The sequence below is a fragment of the Abramis brama genome (assembly GCF_963993115.1).
Source record: "Abramis brama genome assembly, chromosome: 6".
Classification (NCBI taxonomy): Eukaryota; Metazoa; Chordata; class Actinopteri; order Cypriniformes; family Leuciscidae; genus Abramis; species Abramis brama.
Window position 1 is genome coordinate 26,858,560 of NC_139968.1, and position 15,804 is coordinate 26,874,363.

General features: G+C 36.8%; 2 protein-coding genes across 4 annotated transcripts; one reads left to right on the forward strand and one right to left on the reverse strand.

The window, feature by feature from the left end:
- Positions 1-144: 144 nt before the first annotated feature.
- On the forward strand, positions 145-3,193 carry LOC311085676 (SLAM family member 5-like). The gene is made up of 4 exons (XM_084118256.1): positions 145-1,459; positions 1,645-1,974; positions 2,411-2,719; positions 2,930-3,193. The coding sequence occupies exons 1-4, from the start codon at positions 1,411-1,413 to the stop codon at positions 3,079-3,081; spliced, it is 840 nt and encodes a 279-aa protein (XP_083974382.1). The 5' UTR covers positions 145-1,410; the 3' UTR covers positions 3,082-3,193.
- A 141-nt stretch (positions 3,194-3,334) lies between these two features.
- Positions 3,335-15,185, reverse strand: LOC311085653 (natural killer cell receptor 2B4-like). Of its 3 annotated transcripts, none has more exons than XM_084118216.1 (6): positions 14,855-15,185; positions 13,510-13,839; positions 12,765-13,073; positions 7,331-7,441; positions 7,122-7,225; positions 3,335-4,467 (listed from the first exon to the last, which is right to left on the reverse strand). In XM_084118216.1, exons 1-6 carry the CDS (start codon positions 14,913-14,915, stop codon positions 4,417-4,419), a joined length of 966 nt encoding a protein of 321 aa, XP_083974342.1. In that variant the 5' UTR covers positions 14,916-15,185; the 3' UTR covers positions 3,335-4,416. The 3 variants fall into 3 exon arrangements, with proteins under 3 accessions (XP_083974342.1, XP_083974343.1, XP_083974341.1); XM_084118217.1 differs by having other exon boundaries at positions 7,167-7,225; positions 14,855-15,180; XM_084118215.1 differs by lacking the exon at positions 3,335-4,467 and adding an exon at positions 5,697-6,356 and having other exon boundaries at positions 14,855-15,183.
- Positions 15,186-15,804: the final 619 nt, after the last annotated feature.

A 15,804-nucleotide genomic window follows, 5' to 3' on the forward strand; every position in this document is an offset into this window, starting at 1 on the left:
GTACTAATGCACAATGTACAGTGTTTGTGAATAAACAAAAGTAACCATACATATTATCATATTTACACATCTTTACATATCTTAGAATCATTTTCCTCTCATTTTGTGGCATCTTTCTTTAGTGTTTTTTTTTTTTTTAAATGTGTGTCATGGTTTTAGCTTTAACTTTTTTTTAAATAAATGAACCAAGAAGTGTATTTTCCCTGAAATGTTAAATGTATACATTTCAGAATAAATCAATCCACTCGCTATAATACTTGCAACGTGACAACTTGCAAATTATGTAAAATACAAGTTACAACTCCATAACCCAGCGACCGAACAAAAACATGTTACAAACCACTCGAACACCTTAGCAATTGCATTACAATGCCCTGGCATTAGGTGGCAACACCACATATAGCTAATCTGCCTGTATTTTAGTGCAGCATGATTGACCTGATTCAATCTAGACAGATATTAGGTAGCCTATATGTGTAACTGTAAATTAAACTTGAATAGTACCAGATTCACATGCTTCTACCTCTGAGATTAGATGGAGGTTGTGGCTTCCAGAAACTGTCTACCTGAGGTGTCACACAAAAGCATTTAAACTTACCTAAATGTTTGCTATATTTTGAGGATTTAACGAATAGTTTTTGCAGTTTTTAATACCCTAGTAAAGAAACTGGTAAAAAGCCATTTATATTGCTCTGACTTACTGCCATTTACTGGTGTAACGATGTGACCTGCAGAAAGTGATATTGAAAGTGTCAATGAACAAATCTTTTTGATGAGGAAACTCAAAAGATTTGTGTCATTGAAATGAATCAAACTCCTCAGTATTACAGTAAAGAAATCAGTGGATCCTGTAAGTACTATAGACAGAGTTTAGAGGTCTCTAACACTGTTTGCATGAAGTTGAAAGTAGTCTTGTGAACGGAAGGTATAAGAGAGAGCTGTAACCACAAAGCTGGTGATGTTCTTCGGCCTTTGCACGAACTAAACCTCTCACGAATAAACCTCAGCCCAAAATACCAACATTGATGTTGTTGTGGTTAGCAACAAAAAATCATCTGATGCCTTTTTAACACTCTGTGGTTTCAAATAGTAGGTATTTCTTTCACAACCTAATTTACAATAAATAACTTAGACTAAACTGTGAATTGTATTTTTACAACATGAGAAAGAGGTGTTCGAAAAGAGCATCAGTAACTTGATGAGATGGACATGTAAACATGTAGGCTATTGGTACATTGAACTATCAAACATTCAAGATGCGAGATGCTGTGTTTTGGACTTCAGAAAGGAACTGAAGACCATTTAGGTCACCTCTGCTACTTCCTCTAACAGTTTGAGCGGCCATTGGCTGAATCTTCAGCACATGCTCTGTTTGTGAACTGAAACCACAGGAACAGTCACTTTTCTAAGATGCTCGCATACATGAGCTGTTTAATCTTGCTCTTCACTTGTGTGGAAGGTAAGATGTGTATTGCTGCTTATTTCTCCGATTAATGTTTTTTTTCTAATTGTTTTTGAACTAAACTGTTTTGTTAAAGGGTTTTTTCTAAACTGTTAAATTGTAAATATGCTCAATATTACACTTTTAAGGGTTGTCTTCCAGATCTGTGGGTTCAGCCAAAGATATAATTAAATGTGTTTCAGGTGTGTTTGGTGCTGATACAGATGTGATGAAGTCAGTATCAGTAATGGAGGGAGACTCTGTCATTTTAAACCCAGATGTTACAGAAATACAGAGTGATGATCAGATACTGTGGATGTTTGGACCTCAAGAGACTCGTATAGCTGAGCTCCACAGACAGAACATCTATATAGATGACAGGAATACAATATTTGAGAAAAGACTCCAGATGTACAATCAAACCGGATCTCTGACCATCAGAAACATCAGAACTGAACACTCTGGACTCTATAAACTACAGATCATCAGCAACAGAGGGAAGTTGGACAAGACATTCAATGTTACTGTCTATGGTGAGAAAAAATATGACTTCAATTTTTTTAATAATATGTATAGAGGGATGTGAAGCATATTATTGATCTCGTAGTATGAATCATGAATATGGCACAAAAAATAGACTTTATTAAAAATAAAAGGTATTTCTCATCTACTTTTGTATTTTAGAACTCAAGATCCTTTCTTAAAACAATTTTTTTAAACTAATATGTAATGTAGGCTTTATTTTTTCGGTAAGATTATTATTTGTGCTTTTGTTTCGTAATGTGGACAATTCTTAGTTTGTATTCGGTTCAGTTCTTATAATGGTGTGAGGTTTCTGTGTTTTGTGTATTTTGCTTATTATTATTACTTCATCTGCATTTGGATCCCGCTTTCCCTCGTGTCTGAGTTTGCCCACATTACAACAACATATAAATTTACATTTACTTATAAATAAAACATGTTTTCCAGCTCCTCTGCCTGTTCCTGTCATCACCAGAAACTCTTCTCAGTGTTCTTCATCATCATCATCATCATTATTATCAGTGTCCAGATGTTCACTGCTGTGTTCAGTGTTGAATGTGAGAGATGTGACTCTCTCCTGGTACAAAGGAATCAGTGTATTGTCCAGCATCAGTGTGTCTGATCTCAGCATCAGTCTCTCTCTACCTCTGGAGGTGGAATATCAGGATAACAACACTTACAGCTGTGTGATCAACAATCCCATCAGAAACCAGACTCAATATCTCAACATCACTCAACTCTGTCAGACATGTGCAGGTATGGCAGCAGCAATATTTTCAACATATTTTCTTAAAAACTTGATCCCCCCCCGTAACACTAGGTTTCTTTGAAAACGACTCAAAACAGATTTTAGAGTTAAGATCTTTTTCGTTTATTTTTCTCAATCGTTTTCTCTTTATGTCTTAAATGAGCAGAAGACGTTAACAAGCAGTCATTTGATAGGAGTATTTTCTTTTCTTTCCCCAGACTTCAACATTTATTCTGAAGGTGTGACTCCATCACTGATTTATGCTCTGGTGGGCGTCACCGCTGTTGCTCTACTCGTTTATTACGTCAGATATAGAAGAAAAAGCCACAATCACAATCTCACTGATGCTATTCTCTTCTGCGGACACTAGATGGCAATAAGATGTTCAATCAAATTCATGGGCACTTTACAAAGTAAATAGAATATTGCAAACGTGCTTCTTTGTAGTCTAAAAATGTCCTTAAATAATCAGTACACTGTACTTAAGGTTGCAGTCTGTGTCAAGCTTCCATAGCAGATATGACAGTTCTACCTAACATAGTGATCCTTGATTGATGACCACCCCTTTAAAATAGAAAAAAATGCCAGTGTGATTTATAAATGAGGATAAACAAACAACTTGAAAACAAACAAAAACATTTTTTTAATGACTGATATCAAGAAAGATCTACATGATGCTTTATTTACCTGTACACTGGGTCAATGTCAATTTTAATCCACAGATTTAACCTGAGTAGGCTAGTTACATGAACTTTGGGCATTGGATATGAAGATGTTGATAATAATGAAAAATGTGCTTACTAAACAATAGTAAATGAAAAAAAGCAAAAAGACAAGGTTTTCACTGGGGTATAACACAAGATGTACGAACAGCACAGAGATGGGTGAAATTTCAGCAGATGTAAAGCCTGTGAGTGTAAAGCGATATTGTATGACAAGACATGTGATGACTTGCTGTGCTATGCTATACAGGACAGACAGGTAACATTTACTGGAACGATTGCAGAGGTTGGGCTTGAGGTTTGCATCTTTAGTCTTTACACAAGCAAAATTACCCTGAGGACTTAAATAACAGCTAGTTATTTCTTGGATATACAGCAGTGCACAACCGACAAGTTGAGAAAGAGTAAACGATGCCTAATTCGAGAAGTCTCTGATCTGGAAACAATGCATTAAACTTGCAACTTTGCTCTTGTACAAGATTAAAGTCATTTGTTGTGACCTAAAGTTAGTTTTTTTTGTGTGTGTGTGTGGTCCTTATGACTTAATCCTTATGTGTCTGCATGCAAAATATATATTTGTCGGAGGGGAATTTGGATATGCAAATAAAGTTCAGTCCAGTTCTTTCAGTTTGAAAACAAGTTTCCTTTCTGATATTAGACAGGGTGGTTATGCCGCAACATGATCAACTTAAAGAGATTGTTTACTCATCGTTTACGCACTCTCATGTTGTTCCAAAACTAAATGATTTTTTTCTTCTGTGGAATATAAAATATATTTTGGAAAAATATGTGTTTTTGTCCATACAATGAAAGTCAATGGGGTTTAAATCTTCTAAATATCTATTCTTTTGAGATGAAAAACAGGAAGACAAAAGATAAATAGGTGGTGAATGAGTCATTCAGGTTTTCCTCTGCTCAATCCAGTGTTTTAAATCTGTCCGGGTTTAAAGCTTGCTTAAAATGAGATAATACTGGTTGTTAGATCAATGTTTCACAATGATGGAGTATATTGTCTCTTCTGTCCCATCACGCTTCTGTTGGACAATAGAATAGAAGGCAAGAAATCAAAAGCTGAATGAAGATGCAAAGAAAGATCTTTCAAGATTAAAACCTATGGGCTCATCAAACTTTGATCAAATTAAGTTAAGCACATCCATTTCACCTTGCAAATAAAATGTAAATTTTGTGCAGCTGTGGCGCTGATACACAGCAGAATGAAACAGACTCACACTGAAGCACTAGCATATAAATAAAATCATATTTTGGGGTAAAATATATTAATCAGGTCTAAATGTTCTTTATAGCACATAATTACCACAGATATTGTTGATATTTATATTTGAAAACCACAATGTTCTGTTACTGTATGTTTGATCATTCCAGAGTAATTGCATTACTGAAAACATGCTCCCCACACCACTGGCATCAAAAGATAAAGCCACAAGAAAGAACATTGATTTCTGATTACAGTTTTTTTGGATTGCTTACACACTAACATTAAAAGTAGTACACTATTAGCAAAACCTTACACTCAAGAAGCAAAACATCAGCCCATATTTGCACAACTATAAGCACATTGTCAACCTCACACTTGTTGCAAAACTCTACACACAGTGATTTGCAAATTCCTTGCAATACCAAAGCACTGACTGTCAAATTACCGCACCGTCCAACCAATTGGTTCAACACAGTCATCAGGTGTGCAAACACTTGTTTGCTTAATTGTTTACACACCAATCAGGTGTATAAGCACTATAAAAAGCAGCAGGTGAGTTCATCGGTCTTCAAGCACAATGGAAAGAGTCAGAAAAAGACGAGGAGAACGAGGAGAACGACTCAACAGAGGAAGAGGAAGAGGAAGAGGAAGAGGAAGAGGAAGAGGAAGAGGAAGAGATGGAGGCCATGCTGGAGGTAAAAGTAGAGGAAGAGGAAGAGGAAGACAAGAAGGTGCTCAAAGAGGACCGAATCTGACAAATGAGATCCGCGCAACACTGGTTGACCACGTTGTCAACCACAGCCTGATGCTGAGGGAGGCTGGACTGCGAGTACAGCCAAATCTAAGCCGATACACAGTGGCAAGTGTGATAAGAACATTTTGACTGGAAAATAGGTATTGTAAAAATATCATCATATCAAATACATCTGCACGGTTTCAGTAACTGCTTACAGTACTGTATTCTATGCACTATCAGCACTTCTGTTACCTTTTCCTGTGAAATTACTGTACTATTGTATACTTTTTTTGTTTGTTTTTTTTTCTACATAGGATAACGCCGTGAAACGACTGCAGCATGATTATGCAGAGGTATGTATTCCCTTTAGCAGTGTGATCTTGCATACTGTCTCATAATCTTCTACTGTACTGTAATATGTATACTAGATCTACACTGAACTACACCATTTTGCCTGACACTGTTCTTCAGAGAGTTTTACGAATGGATGGAGAGGAGATCCAGCATGAGTTCATTTACGTAGACGAGGCTGGGTTCCACCTGACGAGAACACGAAGGAGGGGAAGAAACATCATTGGCCACAGGGCTATAGTCAATGTCCCAGGGCAACATGGGGGTAATATAACACTCTGTGCAGCCATTACACAGAATGGGGTCCTCCACCACCATGCCCATATGGGCCCTTACAACACAGCACTCATACTTCCATTCTTGGACCAATTGCACAACATAACAGCAGCAAATCAAATCGATCATATGCAATACATTGTTGTCTGGGACAATGTGTCTTTCCACCGCTCTGCTCTGGTTCAGAACTGGTTTCAGCAACATCCACATTTCACCGTCCTATATCTTCCACCATACTCTCCATTCCTCAACCCTATAGAAGAGTTTTTCTCGGCATGGCGGTGGAAGGTATATGATCTCCGTCTCCAGGCTGAGGTACCCCTCATCCAAGCCATGGAGGAGGCCTGTGACCAGATGGAGGTAGCAGCAATGCAAGGATGGATTCGTCATTCAAGACGTTTCTTTCCAAGGTGTCTTGCTAATGACAACATTGCCTGCAATGTTGATAATTCTCTGGCCAGATCCAGCAGATCCAGCATGTAGACACTTAACTTTTTTTTTTTACAGTACAGTAAACTTACAGTACAATACGTAAAGTGACATTTTGTTACAGTATTATGAATCTCCATGTCAACATTTTGGGCGTGTTGAGAAATAAATGAGTTTCTTCAGTTGGTCTTGTGTAGTGTTTGGTGAATTTACATTATATTTGTACTTTGTTGATGGTAGCCTACTCTAATCATAGGGAAGTAGAAGTGCTAAAAGTGTTTTAGGTTTATCACAGCAGAGTGTAACTCGTGCAAACAGAGTATAGTAATGTGAAACGTGTTTCATTTGGTAACAAAGTGTGGTTTTTAAACAGAAGTGTATAGTTTTTACAAGAGTGTTTAATTATGCAAAGGATCTGTAGTGTTTTGCTAATTGGGTGTGTGGTTGTGCTAATTGTGTGTAGTGTTTTGAAAACCCAGGCCCTGTTTTGAAAATCGTGCTTAAGCAATCCAAAAAAACTGTAATGTGCTGGAGTTTTAGAAATATTCCAGTGACTGAATACTGCAATAGGCCGGATTTTTAAAACATGATTTTCCCCTAAGAGTCCAGCTTTCATTTGCAAAAATGAAATGAAATCTTTTTTTTTTTGTCTAGTGTAAACAAGCCCATGAGAGTCGTACCTTGTTTTGTGCATTTTGTACAAATGTTGTTTCAGTGTAAGCTACCTCGTCCTGGTCTGTCTGAACTGTTTCAGCTGCATGTGCAGATGGTTGAAAATAATTTCCTAAGGCCAAGAATAAAAACAAACAAACCAATAAAAAACATAAATAGCAATAATTAAAACATGATTACAGATATGCTTGTTGCATCAGCTCCAGGTAAGACTTGCCTTTTGGCCTTGGTCTTCTGCACTTCCTGTAAAGGCAGTACATCACAACTGCAAGCACAGCCAGAACTACTGCAGGTATTAATGCTGCATAAAGTCTTGGTTTTTTTAAATCTGAAAAGGAAAGAAGGAAACAAGAAATAACATTCACCTGTGCCTTTAAAGAATAAATAATATAAATAGTTTTTATAGAAAAGCGGCCCAAAACAAAAAATAAAATTAGTTTTTTTTACATTCATTGTATATACCACCATTTAATTAAATTAAATTTGTTTTATTTCCAATATCTAAAAAAATACATACAATCATCCCTTCATTTCTATCTTGTACTACCATACAGAAAGTGAAAACTAGGTTGTTGGTATAATTGTCAAAAATGGCGTGAAATAAGCTCTGACTTTACACACTTTCACACACTCACACACACACACACACACACACACACACACACACACACACACACACACACACACACACACACTATAGCCAAAAGTTTTGGGACGCCTGCCTTTACATGCACATAAACTTTAATTACATCCCATTCTTAATCCGTAGGGTGCATGCAATGACCCCGCTCTGTGATTTTACTTGGCCTACCACTTCGTGGCTGAAGTGCTGTTGTTCTTACAGTTTTTTCCAACTGCTTACACACAAAATCTTTTCATGTCACACAATTTTTGAAACCTCTCACTCAAAGTGCAAAACAACATACCAAATCTCCAAAACCATAAGCTATTTCTCAGCCTTTGACTCAGTTTTCAATTGCATTAAACACTTTTTTCAAAACACTACACACAATTCTCTACCTAAAACACAAAAATCTAACAGGAAGTGACTTGCTTTCCTTTTCCAAACACAACCAATCAAAATGCTACACTTATTCACCAGGTCACACAGACACACTCCTCATATGTGCAAACACAAATTGCTTAACTGATCACTAACCAATCACTGCTTTACTGTAGTATAGGCCTAAATAGGTCAAAGGTCAGATGATCTGTTTTGAACAATGGATTTCCCCCCCCAAACCATATGTTTATGGTTTTGTTGTATGCTACTGTAAACAATAATAATGTTAGGCCTAATAAATATTTTCTGTTTCTACATTGCATTGGTGTTTGCAGTGTACTTGTTACATCAGATTACTTTCACTGTAGAACATTGTATTGAAATGTAGATATAAGTGTAACCCCTCCACCCGGGTCCTACTCGCCCCGCTCTGTGCGGGCCTCAAACCTGGGTCTCCGGCATGAGAGTCGGTGCTCTAACAAGGAGGCTAAAGACTGCAGCCTCTAGAGCGCCTATTGAGATCAGAGGAGTGAAGTTTACTTGCACAGCGACTACTAGCTGGCCTCCGTTACATAAGCCTATGAAAGACCAAAGAGCTTTAGATTTAGAACAACAGTGTTTACATGGTATATCCAAAAATGTACTATTATGAAAGAAGTGTTTGCCATTTCATGCAAATGCTTCATTCTGACTTGTGTTTATGGCATTTTGAATGCAGTGTTACATTTTGAAGGAGATGTGTGGCATTTTGCATTTTGTGTGTGCAGTTTGGGGAATTGTATGTAGAGTTTTGAAAAAAGGAGACATAGCTTTGAAAACGTGTGTAAGCAGTTGGAAAAAAACCTGTAATTGCTTTCACTTCGTTATAATACCACTGACAGTTGACTGGAATATTAAGTAGTGAGAATTTAACGAATGGACTTATTGCACAGGTGGAAACCTATCACGGTACCACGCTTGAATTCACTGAGCTCCTGAGAGCAACCCATTCTTTCACAAATGTTTGTAGAAGCTAGTGATGGGCGGATCGATCCTTAAGTATCGATACTTCGATACTGACGTGGTATCGAAAAGGATCGATCCTCACATAAAAATATCGATCCAAATGTGTTTTTTTACCAGTAATTTTTTATTAATTTAGCACGCAATTCAGTGCATAAAATAAGCTTCTAAGTGGAAAAATAATCGAATGTTAGCGGATAATTGTGTAGGATCATTTATATACTGTCTATGTGTAGGATAGAACTTTTTCTCCTAGTCATCTGGATACAAGACGAAACCAATCAATCACAGAGAGCGTTCGATGCTGGTGCTTCGCTGAGCTCACAGGCCCAGTGCGTTTGGGAAACGAAGCCTTGCTTAGATGACAGAGAAACAATCGGGTTATTTCGCAATAAACAAACCAAAAGTGTACATAACGGTTCAAAATGTTGACGTCAGTAAGATTTTTTTAATGAAATTAATATTTTTATTCAACAAGGATCGATGCATTAATTTGATCAAAAGTGACAGTCAAGGTAGACTGTTAAAAAAAAATCTACTTCATATAAATGCTGTTCTTTCAACTTTGTTCATCAAATATTTCTGTATAAATGTATCATGGTTTCCACAAAATTATGAAACTGTTTTCAACATTGATAATAATAAGAAATGTTTCCTGAGCAGCAAATCAGCATATTAAAATGAAATATCATCATGACTGGATTAATGATGCCGAAAATTCAGCTTTGATCACATGGATAAATTACAGTTTACTATGGCATAGAAAACAGATAGCCTATGTTAAATTGTAATATTACAGTTTTTACTGTAGGCTATTTTTGATCAAATAAATGCAGAAGAGAATTAAAAATCTTACAGACCCCAAACTTTTGAACAGTAGGCTAGTAGTAGGCTAGTACTATAATTAGGGTAGTTTTGTAAAAGTCACTGACTAATTACAGGCGAGTTGAGTGCACAAAATATTTAGGGCTAGTAGTTATGAAAACGTATTCAGATTTAGCATATTAATGATGCATTCACCTCATAAATCATGACACACGGCTCTAGCACAGGAAAGTGCATACAAGTTCAAGTGCATGCTTTTAAAATAAAAAAGTATTGGTATCGGTATCGATATCGGTGATACTGGCCCTGTATTTACTTGGTATCGGATCGATACCGAAATTTGCAGTATCGCCCATCACTAGTAGAAGCAGTCTGCATGCCTAGTAGGGGTGGAGCCGAACCCGAATACGGTATTCGGAAAGGCACAAATAGTGTGTTTTTTACGAATACTTATTTCGAACAAATACTTTAAAAATATTTGTATTCGGGAACAAGAAAAACTTTATATCAAAAAGCTGCGTTTCCTCATGAGACATGGCGACCGGCGGTGCTGCTGATGTGGTGGCTGTCCACTTGTTGATAAGATAGGAGGAAAGAGCCACATATGGAAATATTTCGCTCACATAGCGCGTTTTTTGCGCGTGCAGATTTCAAATGTAGGCGCGCGGCAAGCGAGCAGAGCGCTCGTTTTTCCAGGCGCGCCTATGTTCACGGTTGCATAGCAACCAGTGTTGCCAGATCTCGCGAGACAAATAAGCAACCAGGCCAGTAAAAACAAGCCCAAAACAAGCGACCCCCCCCCCCCCCCCCCCCCCCCCCCCCATCCCATACTGTCTATGCCCCCCCCCCCATCCCATACTGTCTATGCCCCCCCCCCCCCCCCCCATAGACATATTATTAATTAATAATACAATTTATTAATAATAAATAAACTGTGACGTAGGGACTGATTTTAAACTGTTGCTACAGATTGTCAATTTACATCCATGTGGACAGATTGGTTAACGTTAACTGTGCGCAGTTTTGAAAAACTGTAGCCTACACATGGTAACGTTACAGTTTATTTTTATTTTTGTTGTTTATTTATTATGTTTCTGTGAACATACATTATTTATCTGTTCATTTATTATGTTCTGTGAACATACACAGAGCAATAATGCGGTGCATTTTGATGTCTTGTCACAAGTTGAGCAAATTAATTCCCCAAGGTGATCGGCTGATTTAATTTATGTGTGACAAGCTACTTTAGCACAGCTCTCGATCTGTCTTGACTCGTTGTGTTTGGAGACCGTAAATCCAATGTCCGGAAGCCTCATTGAGGAGAACGGTGCTGCATTTTTAGCGCAATTTTCCACCGGACAAATTGCGATTGTTAACTCATGATTTCTGTTCTGTGCGTCTGTGTGCACCAATCTTGCACTTCTATCTACTCCTCAACCAGACCACCTAGAGACTTCGGGTTTTCGGCATTATGTTAAGGAAGGTCTAATCTCGGGAACGCACAAAAAAAATCCAGGAAAAGATTTACTATCTCTTAGTGTTGTGATCCCATGAGGTGAGAAAATTGCGCTAAAACACTCACTGAGTTGTTATTATTTGTTTTAAATTATTTTCGAGGTCCGCTACATACTCTGCACAGTGCTTTTGAGTCATCCCCCACGACAGGTTGAATCCATACTTTTACTCCTTTTTCTTTCTTCCGACTCGCGCGTATTTTCATTTAAACGTCACTGACGTTTTCCTAACCATAAAAAAACAGACTGCCTCTGATTGACTAACGTTAGTACTCGTTAACACAGTCTCACCCCAAAACGTCACGTACTGACGGGTCTTGACCAAACGGCAACATACGACGAAAAGGGTACCCCTAAAACGTCCATATGTGACTATTCGGGTTATGGGTAGGTTTAGAAACTACGTTTAAAATATAGGCAATGTCTGTTTGACAACTTTTTATGGAGCTGGGAACAAGCCCAAAATAAGCAACTACACTTTAGAAACAAGCCCAAAAAAACGCAACCCGCGACTACCAATATTTGTAAGCGACTTTACAGAAAAACAAGCCCAAAGTCGCTTATAATAAGCGGACTTGGCAACACTGATAGCAACGACAAACGCCACGAGAGAACAAGCGCTTGTGGAAAGGAGAAAGCGGTGCGAACTGCGCTCTCCGTGATGACGAGGAAGTATCAGCAAAGAATTAATTGATTTCTAGCCCTTGCATTAGCTTTAGATATATTTATGGAGATGAGAAATGAAATAAAAAGCCGTCATTATGTCATTAATATCAGTCCGTCAGAAAAGCAGTTCTAGGCTTATTATTGGCTGGATAACTCTTAGCAGGTTTAAAAAGCCATTTTAAAATTAAATATGAATGCAGTTTTGAAAAAAATATTTTACACATTGCATATCTATATTTATTATAATAGATATAATTAAAGAATACTTACACTATAATGTAAATTAGAAGTGTAACGCAAAAAAACTGGATTTTTACACCTATTTTGAATTTTACTCGAATACAAATACAAATACAAATACTTTTCCCCCCTCAACAAATACAAATACAGATACAAATACCGGCTGCTTTGCACACCCCTAATGCCTAGGTTCTTGATTTTATACAACTGTGGCCATGGAAGTGATTGGAACACCTGAATTCAACACCTGATTTGGAGGGGTGTCCCGATACATTTGGCAATATAGTGTATATATGTTAAGTATATGTTAAGTATAAACCTCTTGAAAACCTGAAATACCACCGTCTGCTTATTGTGATATTTAAACTATAAATGGAATTTAATGCTCGCCCTGGGCATACCTTCACATGTCTGACAGAGTTGAGTGATGTTGAGATATTGAGTCTGGTTTCTGATGGGATTGTTGATCACACAGCTGTAAGTGTTGTTATCCTGATATTCCACCTCCAGAGGTAGAGAGAGACTGATGCTGAGATCAGACACACTGATGCTGGACAATACACTGATTCCTTTGTACCAGGAGAGAGTCACATCTCTCACATTCAACACTGAACACAGCAGTGAACATCTGGACACTGATGATAATGATGATGATGATGATGAAGAACACTGAGAAGAGTTTCTGGTGATGACAGGAACAGGCAGAGGAGCTGGAAAACATGTTTTATTTATAAGTAAATGTAAATTTATATGTTGTTGTAATGTGGGCAAACTCAGACACGAGGGAAAGCGGGATCCAAATGCAGATGAAGTAATAATAATAAGCAAAATACACAAAACACAGAAACCTCACACCATTATAAGAACTGAACCGAATACAAACTAAGAATTGTCCACATTACGAAACAAAAGCACAAATAATAATCTTACCGAAAAAATAAAGCCTACATTACATATTAGTTTAAAAAAATTGTTTTAAGAAAGGATCTTGAGTTCTAAAATACAAAAGTAGATGAGAAATACCTTTTATTTTTAATAAAGTCTATTTTTTGTGCCATATTCATGATTCATACTACGAGATCAATAATATGCTTCACATCCCTCTATACATATTATTAAAAAAATTGAAGTCATATTTTTTCTCACCATAGACAGTAACATTGAATGTCTTGTCCAACTTCCCTCTGTTGCTGATGATCTGTAGTTTATAGAGTCCAGAGTGTTCAGTTCTGATGTTTCTGATGGTCAGAGATCCGGTTTGATTGTACATCTGGAGTCTTTTCTCAAATATTGTATTCCTGTCATCTATATAGATGTTCTGTCTGTGGAGCTCAGCTATACGAGTCTCTTGAGGTCCAAACATCCACAGTATCTGATCATCACTCTGTATTTCTGTAACATCTGGGTTTAAAATGACAGAGTCTCCCTCCATTACTGATACTGACTTCATCACATCTGTATCAGCACCAAACACACCTGAAACATGCCATGAAATGTAATGAAAAAAGGTTTACAAATAGGAGTGATTTATTAAAATAATTAATAATAACAGTAATAGCAAGTACTAATAATAATACTAATAATTCAAAACTGTAATTTAATGTTTAACAATTTATTTGTGTGTGTGAGTGTGTGTGTGTGTGTGTGTGTGTGTGCATAAAGTTAACATACCAACATTTTGAAATTTGTTACTCAGGCTATAGGCCTAATACAAGTATAAAACAACACAGTAAGCATTAAACAAGTAACATAAAAAGCATTAAATTATATGATAGTTGATAAATATTTTCAATGTACAAAATTAAATTTACTTTCTTTTAAAATATATTGTTATTATGGTGAGGTAAATTTATAGCCAAACCATTTTTTTTTTTAATTGTATACTAGTAGCTCTCTACTTCTGAAGAAACTATAGGCTAAATTAACATATTCTTATATTCACTGGCAAACATAACTTAAATATTGCAGAAAAGTTAATTAGGTAAGTCTGTACAAGGGACGGGTGCTTATTGGAAATGTTAATACTTGTTATAGTTCAAGTTAGTTAGCCTATATTTAGTGTTAATTAAACGTGCCGTGGTTACATAAAATTGCTGTTTCTGTGGAGATTAGTGTTCCGTTGGTGATTCTGTTGTTATATGACGTATAAGTGTGCAGCAACAATGAAAGGACAAAGAATGTTGCACTTGCACTCTTGGTGAAGAAAGATTCCCAAAGACTGATCATACACTGATCCTGATCACTATACTTTCATCAATGTAACTATGTTACGTCGACTGTGGTAGACAATGATATCCCATATCCCATAAACCCACAGAAATTCACACATTTAAACCTAACATTTGTTCTTGGTCACTTAACACGACGTTTTATATGCCAAAGTGTAGATAGTGATGGTAGATCGTTATCTAAAGGAGAATAAGTGAATAAATATCATCTTCTGTTTTAAACACAACAAAATAAAGTCGAATTAAGTGACAGAAACACTTACCATCCATGACCAGCAGACAAAGACATAAGAACGTTGTTTTTCTAATGATAATCCTTAACATTTTGTCGCAAAGAGAACTGAATTCCACATAATATGTTATACAAGAACGGTTAAGTATCCGATGGACAAACGACAGGAACACGGAATGTAGCCTGCATATGATACGTATCTAACGCACGATCAATGTTTACATATTTACAAAAAAATTTCCCCATAAAATCGATAATTAAGAATGATCTTTTTCTCGACGAAGCCTAAAATAAAAATAAAAAAGTCATATGCAGAGCGTTTGAGTCAACCTCACTCTTTTTAGTCCCGCCCTTGACAAGGCTATTACAGAGAAGAGACAAGTAGTTTTCTGGTACATTGATTATACTGTGCATTTTGTACTGTCTATTACCGGTATATGATTTAGGTCTAAGGAAAAATTATTCCTATTTTATTCATTATGTGCAAAGTTGTTTTTCCCTGTTTGCCAAATTAAAAATAGGATTTAACATTTTAGGATTTTGTTCACTCTGTCTTTTACCTGGAAAATGGTTACAGTGTTTTGGAACATATATATTTTGCGGCCGGTCTAAGCTTATAGATCATCTTGGACCAGCAAGAAACCAGCTAACAGCCGATCATTCCAGCTTAGGTTGTCAAAGCAGGTTTTTGTATCATATCAGCATGATAATACTGCTACTAACATATGCTTGATGCACTCTTTTAACTTTAATATTTGCCTCTTCTAGAGCTTTTTAAAGTGTATATATGGCAGTATTAATGTCAGGCCATCGAAAGCACCTCATCCACCTACACTGGTACCGCACATGTACACGCCACCACGCATCCATCTCTCAAACTCATTGTTGTGCACAACTTGCATGTTCCACTGGTACTAACCACACGTTTAGCACACAACTTATAGGTACAGTACCCTGACCTAGATTATATAAAAGAGATTA